This window comes from Paramisgurnus dabryanus, chromosome 18 (genome assembly GCF_030506205.2).
Source record: "Paramisgurnus dabryanus chromosome 18, PD_genome_1.1, whole genome shotgun sequence".
NCBI lineage: Eukaryota > Metazoa > Chordata > Actinopteri > Cypriniformes > Cobitidae > Paramisgurnus > Paramisgurnus dabryanus.
This window is the reverse complement of record NC_133354.1, coordinates 14,466,636-14,475,499: the sequence shown is the minus strand read 5'-3', so window position 1 is coordinate 14,475,499 and position 8,864 is coordinate 14,466,636. Positions and strand designations below refer to the sequence as shown.

At 36.2% G+C, this 8,864-nt stretch overlaps 1 protein-coding gene across 2 annotated transcripts; it reads right to left on the bottom strand.

Moving 5' to 3' along the window:
* Window positions 1–2,261: 2,261 nt before the first annotated feature.
* Window positions 2,262–8,427, bottom strand: rtn2b (reticulon 2b). 2 transcript variants are annotated; one of them, XM_065286832.1, is made up of 7 exons: window positions 8,269–8,427; window positions 6,940–7,147; window positions 5,111–5,249; window positions 4,226–4,295; window positions 3,991–4,037; window positions 3,646–3,704; window positions 2,262–2,848 (listed from the first exon to the last, which is right to left on the bottom strand). In XM_065286832.1, exons 1-7 carry the CDS (start codon window positions 8,279–8,281, stop codon window positions 2,752–2,754), a joined length of 633 nt encoding a protein of 210 aa, XP_065142904.1. In that variant the 5' UTR covers window positions 8,282–8,427; the 3' UTR covers window positions 2,262–2,751. The 2 variants fall into 2 exon arrangements, with proteins under 2 accessions (XP_065142904.1, XP_065142905.1); XM_065286833.1 differs by lacking the exon at window positions 8,269–8,427 and adding an exon at window positions 7,973–8,169.
* Window positions 8,428–8,864: the final 437 nt, after the last annotated feature.

Genomic DNA, 8,864 nt, shown 5'->3' with positions numbered 1-8,864 from the left:
GCTCTTCCGCCATACAATATAGTTCTCAATTTTTATCCGTTTAAAAATCGCCACGTTTTGTTTTGTGCCACCATAACTACTCATGTAAAAGTTTTTAAATAAGGAAAACATGGAAGTGTTTGGTGGCTTCTAAATTCATCCATTTGGATCCTAAGGAATGAACGAGGCTAGGCTAAATCCTAACACATTCACAATGCTCTGTACAAAGATTAAGTGCACGCATTGAATAATGAAAGGTATGTATTAATTAATCTAGGTTGAGGTAAGAACATAGTAAAATATTGATAAACTGTGGTGTTTTCCTTTAAGAAATGGTGGGTTATTTTCAACCCAGCACTGGGTCAAAAAGAGACAAACCCAGTCGTTGGGTAAAATTAACCCCAAAAATGTTTACATTTGACCCAACAATAAGTGAATACAACCCAGCATAAGTTTAATTACAACCCAAGGGGTTGGGTTCATCTTTTTGACCCATCACTGGATTGAAAATTACCAAGCATTTTTTACACAAAAATAAATGTGCAAATCCAGAGGAAGGTCCAGCGCAAAAGAAACAATAATCGAAACAGATGGACAAATGCCCTCATGCTGAAACAAAACCCCTGAATATAATTTATTCCAGATTTAGTTTGTTTCTTTTGGAATAAATTATTTTTGGAGCTTTAATTTCAGCATGCAGGCATTTCGCTTTCTCTCACTTTTTTTAATAAATAAAGTCCTAGACATGCATATGAGATGCAGTTAAAATCTTGTTGGTGGTTTGTATCAGTATTTGGCAGCTACAAATGAGCTGCATGGCAAATGATTCATCTGATGTTACTTTAAGGTGTTTTAGGGTTATTTTTAGTTTATTTCATTTCATTGCAGATGTTTGTCGAGGGATAAAGCAGAGTTCATTTATGCTGACGTACTCAAGATGATATTTCCCACTGCCGCTTCATACAACCACAATCCCTAAATGTGTTGGCAGAATTATCTTTAAGGATGTCATCAGGCTAAATTATAGCTTTTTATCCTTCTGAATTCTTTCTTTGGTAAAATTGTGTCTGTTTTTATTTTATAACTTGTGATTTTAACAACTTTGTGAAACATTGTCTGGGTCATGTTTACTTTGCTTATTGGATGTTTAATTAAAAACTTTGATTTAGTTTTTCTTGTAAATTTATAATATGCCACAGAAAGTGATTTCAGGAGCGAATCGACTCAATGCAGCAAATATTTAGCCAAGACTAAAGTTAGTGGTTGACCAATTCTACCTGGATGGCATCCAGTCTGGCTGTATATCCTCCCACATCCCATTTAATTATTGTACTTACAGTCACAGTTTCTTCACAGCCTTCTTTAGGGCTTTCTCACTATAGCTTATTTCAAATAATAATAATAATAGACAGGGAAATTTGAAGTTAAACTCAGCTTGACACAAGACATTTAAAGTGGCAGTAAATACAAAATGTTCTGCTGAGTGCGATTGTTCTTGTCGGTGGAATTTCATGGAAAATATCTTCTTGAACAGTGCAAAATGTCGTTTTCTAAACATTTCCTTCCAAAAATGTGTAAACATTAATGTAATTTCATGACTGGTACAGATCTCCTAGAACGCCTGTGGTGAAAATTACCAGATTTTGTTTATCATCATCTAAGCACAAAAGTATGTAGACATCTAAAGATCAGTCATCTGTTTGTTTCTGTTCAGCATTAAAACATCATCTGCAACCAGGATTTTTTCACTTGGGCGTTTGAATGTTTTAAATTTGGTTTAGAAGTTTTCTTGAATGACCTCAACAGCAGATTATTACCACAATAGAAGCATTTCACAAAAAAAAAACATGTTTTGCATGTTGCGAGATGCAAAGAAAGTGCATACAAACTTTGAAAACAAGCGTTTACTGTTTTTTTGCACACACAAAAGTGGCAGGAACGTAAAATATGAGTTGTTTGAAAGTGACTGAGAGACAATTAATACACTGCTAATGAAGTCTAAGAGAAATTACTATTTGAATATTCCCTAATATAAAACATTCATAAGACATTACATTCATGTAAATCATGAGTATTTTTAAACCCAAATGATGAAAACAATCCATATTTTTTTTGTTTTTAAATTTTAAAACATGTACATTTACAGACTTTCCTGGCCCAGACCAGCTGTGGTTATATGAGCTCATTGTGCCCTCTAGTGGAGAAAAATATGCTATCATGTGTCACTATAGGTTCAATCTAAAGACATCAGTATAAATCTGTAATAAAAAAGGATGACCCAGTTATCATAAATATTACTCAGCTGTTTAATTGTTAGATGTTATAAAATACATTTACATTTAAATGAAAGTGCACAGTAACAAAATATTTGCCATACATTCCTCCAGCTGGGCTTTATTGATGCTTTAATGATGAATTTATGCTGCTTAACGGTCTACACAAGAGGTCAAAATTTGAAGGTCCTTTAATAAAATATTGTTTCATTTATTTAACATTTTCTTTGATCACAAATTAATTCCCATAGTTACATTTGAGTTTCTCCATAATTTTAGTGTTCTAAAAAGAGAACAATTAAGAAAAAGTGACAATTTTTATATATATCTGTGTTGCCAACATTAGAAGACACTTTGATTCTAAGAAACATACTGTAAAACATGACGCCTGTTATAACCCCAAACCTGCCTAACAAACCCGAGTGACACGCCAGGCCACAGCTGCACAGTAAGACTTTGTTCATCCTGCTCCAAACTCATATTTCTCTTTCCATCCTCTTCATTTTGTCTTTTGTTTCTGTCTTAATGCAGTGGAGGAGGAAGGAGCTGGAGCCGAAGCTGGTTGAGATTTGACCAGTGTAACCACAAGATCAACCCTAAAATAGAAAAGTATCAAATAGTGAATCAGAAGAAAATAATTTATGAGCCAAGAAAATAAACCAAGGTGAATTTTAAAGGGACCCTCCACTTTTTTTCTCCCCTAGAGTTAAACATTTGATTTTTACAGTTTTCCAATCCATTCAGTCGATCATCGGGTCTTGCGCTAGCACTTTTAGCATAGCTTAGCACAATCCATTGAATCTGATTAGACCATCGCGCTCAAAAATAACCAGAGATTTTTGATATTTTTCCTATTTAAAACTTGACTCTTCTGTAGTTACATCATGTACAAAGACCAAAGGAAAATTAAAAGTTGTTATTTTTAAGGTAGATCCAGCGTAATAATAAAAGACTTTGCTGCCGTACCATGGCTGCAGCAGGTGCAATGATATTGAGCAGTGCCCGAAAATAATCCCCTTGGTAACTTTCAATAGCAGGGGACTATTTTCGGGCACTGCGTAATATTTTGCACCTGCTGCAGCCATGGTTGCGTTATTTTTGATGCTAATGGTCTAATAAGATTCAATGAATTATGCTAAGCTATGCTAAAAGTGGTACCGCCAAACCCGGAGATCAGCTGAATGGATTCCAAAACGGAAGGGGAGCTGGAAAATGAGTATATTTAAAAAAAATGTGGAGTGTCCCTTTAAGTTTAAATTTTAAGTTTAAAATATTTAATAATGTTCATGCACCCAACATGCATTTGTTTCAATTTGAGAACAAACAGATTCTGATGATTTAAATTGAGGTTTTCATTGTATTTCTGTTTTCTGTTAAAACAATAAACACTTACATTTCAGTGATTCTTGCAACAAGGTTGTTGACTGCATTGACAATCTTTTCAATTCTTTGCTGTAAATAAAATACAAACATAAAGAGTGACAAATCAGATTTATCATGTTTAAATTAATTCACTTGAGAAAATTATTGAAAAACTATAAGTTTTAAGGTTGACTTATAAAAACAAGCTGAAACTTTATTATTTAAGTTAAAGTAACATAAATATAAATTTGATTACATTATTTTTACAGTGAAGGGAAACTGAATAATTGATTTTTTATTTTTTAACAAATAACAAAGCCATGACTGAGAGTTTTTTTACTCTAAATATATTATTGTACATCAAACAGAGGTTTACCTGCTGAAGTTTGTATAGCAGTGGCAGAGAGAAAGCACATATGACACCTGTTCAGATACGAGAAGATTCAGTTAACACACACATCTGTACACTATGATCTGTGAATGATAATACAATAATACAAAATATGGTTTATGGTTTTCCAGCCGGTTTTTACCAAAAATGAATGAATTTATATTATAATAATGGCATGCATGTTACAAAGCTTTAGTCAACAAGTTAAAAAAATACTTACCAGTCATTATTAATGTAAGACCATTGCTTTGAATCCCCACGTAGGTCAACAAATACAGAAATGCAACAAACTGAAATAAATACATAAAACACAATCATTCAGATAAAATCAACATAAGTGTAATTGGTTGCATTTTCTTCATTCCTTTAGCTTGTATCCAAAGCAGATATTTGTAACCCAGTCTGTAAAAATTCACCTAAAGTCTTATTTACTGATTTCTATATGAAATCATCCACCATCTTCTATCAACCTAGAAACTTAGTTTTGGTAAACCATTCTCTACAAGCATGTGAAAAAATAAGTAATTGAAATTTGGCTCCCTTTGTGATGTCAAAAGGGGATAATACCACCCCTTAATCTGCACTATTCAACCACGGTACTGCCATTTAGTGTATAGCTTAGCTCATTGGCATTTAAAAGCACCCAAACGGGCACATTTTTGCTCAACAAAGTGGTATAATAAATTATCTATACGGTATTTTGAGCTATAACTTCACATATTTACTCTGGGGACACCAAAGATTTATTATTGATTTATTATCTTAAAAAAAATCTTGTAAAATGTCCCATTTAATATTGACTGAGTAAGGCCATGCCAAAGATTGAAATCAACAATGATTGATATCAAACTTTGGATCACAGGAACATTACATTAAGATGTGTTATTTAAAAAAATAAAAAAAGGTTCCTTCCTTATATGATTTTCTGTGCTTTCACATATCACAGGATTTCACTGCAGCGCTTTCTCCTTGGGAACAAATGCATATGGTAATAGTTCAAATCGAGACTAATTACATAAGTGAACTGTTTTTCCCCTGATGTAGTGAAAGTAGGTCATGAATTGCTGTATGGTGCATAAAACATAACGGTAAGACAGTTAGGGACCTTCAATGAGTCCAAGATGTTATTGATGAAGAAAAGCTTCTTCAGACCCGTCACAGCCGTGGCAATCACCAAAACAATTTGTTCTGCCACACGGATCGTGTCTTCATCCGTCAGCGTGCGGTCCTCATCCAAGTATGACCTTTTAAATAAAATAAAGTGAACCGGCTGGGAAAGATTACATACATGAATTCATTAATTCATGTAAGTTATGTTTTACTTTATCAACCCTCTGCCAAATCTTGGAATATCTGCACATCTGTAATGCATTTTAGACATTAATATTTTTAACTCAAATGTTTATTTGTTTAAACAGTGCCGCTGCTAGCCATTTTGGTGCCCTAAGCATAATTCCTTTAAAATGCCCCCCGACCTTGAGAATTTTTTTTTTGCCAGTTTAACTTTTTATTACCAAACATATAAATTAATAGCAGAAAGTAAAATCTTCACAGCTTTAGTCAATAAACACTACACTACACATTTGAAAGTGCAAACTTTTATAGAATAGCAAAATAGAAAAAAATTACCAAACTTAAATAGAATAGCAAAATAAAAATAATCCAGACATGTTTTTCCCAAGTACAATGTCACTTTAAATAAATTACATTAAATAAACACCAATAAGTAAACAAGAATGCTCAATATTCTTAAATAAAACAAAGATTTAGTGTCACAGTTAGTTTGCTTCATCATACATGGTGACATTTTATATTTTTATATATTTAACAGTCAGGAATTGTTAGCCTACCATGTGCACTGACTGCTACTGAGAAAGTTTTAACCAGCATCACGTCAAAATAAACCACAAAATAAACTACTGCTCAATATCTAAAGAAACGTAGTTAAGAAAGTAACAGCTGCCGTCAGTTATTTGTAAAATGCATATGCATAGGTAATGTTTTACAGTAAAATCTCAATTTAGCTTGCACTGAAGTTATAAATTATAACAACATAGTTTCCTAACATTAATGTCAGCACAGCAAGTTCGAGGCGCATTACGATTAGCAGCAGCTGCAGCACATGCGCATTTCCCTTAGGAGTGAATGATAAAACATTATTGATTTACCTGCAAGTGATGCACGGGCATCATCCCGCAGTTTCTTCTTTTTTCCGATCATGACTCCTGCTGTCTTTTCGGGGCCATTTCCAATAGTTTACTGTCTGGCCGTTTCTCAATCCGAAGGTTGCAGCCTGCGCGAGGTCGCATATGCAGGCTGCATACGTCATCAAGCCTGGTTTATTTCAGTTAACTGAACATTACATTAGCAAGTCATAAACATATTACAACAATTTACGATGAACTAAGAATAATAGTCAATTTTATAATTGTTAATATTACGAAATAGAAACGTTTTGATGACGTATGCAGCCTGGAAATGCGACCTCTGGAGGCTGCAGCCTTCAGATTGAGAAACGGTCTCTGTCAAACTTCGTCAGGCGCCCGCGCGATCAACCTGCACGGACCATCAAAGGCTGGGGGGCATACTTTCTATACTAGAGCAATTAAATTATCTCGTTCCCCCTTTTTTGTAACATATACATGGATAAAAAGTGCCAAATAATATTTCTACAGGCTAATTGTATCAGCATTATAATTTTTTTTCATTAGGCTATTATTTTGGTGCCCTCTCAGGACCTGGTGCCCTACGCACAGCGCGTGATGCGCGTTATGGGAGCGGCGGGGCTGTGTTTAAAGTTCTCCAAGAAAATAACATTCAGGGACCTCACAAGGGACCTCACATCGAGTGTATGAGCTAAACAGCAGTGTCAGTTACACCTTCAAGGCGATGGCTGAATAGAAACTGACAGTATTTATTTCAACACATACTCACTGGAAAGGGTGAGATCCATCACCGAGTCGAACTAGATCCAGGCCTTTGTACAGGAAGCGTATGAGAAGGGTGAACGCCATAATGCCCAAACCGAGGTTGGATAGGATCGTGATGGCACTGAACTGGAACAAACAAGCCAAACCCACAACCAAACCTGTAAACACCAGCGCGGTGGTCATGACATCTCGCCAGTACAACAGATCCAACACTGGAAAGAACGAGAAATGAGGGGGAAAATTTCAATGTGAGAGGAACTAATAAAATATAACGGTGGTGTATATACAAAAAAGACAGAGAAAATTATGGGCTATGAGAAAAGTAAGTCAAGAACTGCTTTGAAGTTTGTCTCAAAGGAGATCTGTGGTGAAGTGTTTGGGTGGCCAGATGTAATTTGTGGAGTGAAACAGACTATCAAATTTCAAATAGAGATTTTCATTCATTGTTTACATTCGACCAAACGAGTCTCTTAGAAGTTTGCCTTCTATGATATGCAGACCCATGCGATCATCCAGGCTTACACAGCCAAAACCTCTTCACAGTTATTCAGTTATTTAAAGTCTGGTATCACATCATTTTTCATACGTGTGAACTAATTCCCAATAGACCGATCTGAATCCAAACCCTAAGAGGCATCCGCTAAGTGTCCATCTGTTACACGATTGCAGTGGTTTTGTGCATATGTGGTTCATTCTCACACATATGGTCTTAGAGGTTAAAATTAGATGGAAATCCAACTGCACGCACACAAATGCTAATGGTAGAGTACAACAAACGCCCCTTCCCATGCAAAGCCAACAGACCCCAACGGCTGTCGATTCTGGTCATCCGCCAAACGCAGGTGCATATCTGTGCTGTGCCAAGTAGTGGTGCAAATGACTTCATCAGAACAATCCAAACAATCTTCTGTATACAAAGACAGATCCTTCACATGGCCTTTGCTTTTCCTTACACATTAACGCAGCTCACCATGGCCGTGATATATTATATTGACACCTGCCATTCCCTCCAAAATAAGGCACAGTGAACACCTCACCTCTTTGATTCAGACATCATACACGTTTATCTCCAAAATGTATATTATCCTAGTGTCATGCATCCACTGATAGTCCCGAAGATCCATCCATCACTTTCCCAAGCCTGCCAAGCTCACTCGAGAACTCCTGTGTGGTGTTTTGACTAGTCAGTGGCATAACCAGACCTCTAACGTACACCATTCAACCTGATCTCCGGTCTTTCCCACGCCACGCCCCCAACTCCCAAACATGTAATACCACCAAGTCACATTTGTGAATAAAGTGAGCTCTGTTCTGTCCTGTGGAAGAATCTCACCTTTGCTGGCCATGTCTACCGCTTCTTAAACCACCCTCTCCTCCCTGTACTTTACGAACCCTCTGGGCTTTTTTTGGATGTCTTAGCTTTGTCAGCAGGAAGGGAATGGCCTGACCTAATAATATCTCCAGGCCTCAGACACCCCATCTTTATACACACACATACAGCTTTACTCCAGCACCCTGCCCCCTTCACAGGCCGATCGGCGCTTATGGAACCTGAGATGTCCACATGTGTCAGAGTGCAATTCTTCGTATTAAAGGAAGCGGCTAATCTTACATGCTAGATAAATATGCATAAATATGTTATATTTATTATGGTAACGGTGAGGTTTTCCTGTTTCTTAAGCACACCAAATGCTCTTTGGAAAATTCTCATGCTGTTTTGCATAAGATTTTGAAGTCTACTGCCAATAAAGGCAAATAGCTCGATAATAATTTTCTAACAGTTTATTTCCTGGGATCGGTGATGTAGACAAGACCGACATTATCATAATTCCTCCTGCTTCGGACTGAGCATGTAAGTTTTTTCCAGTTAGCATTGCATTTGGAGCAAATCTTTCAAACAGGGTAATGAGCATCACATTTCCAGCTTAC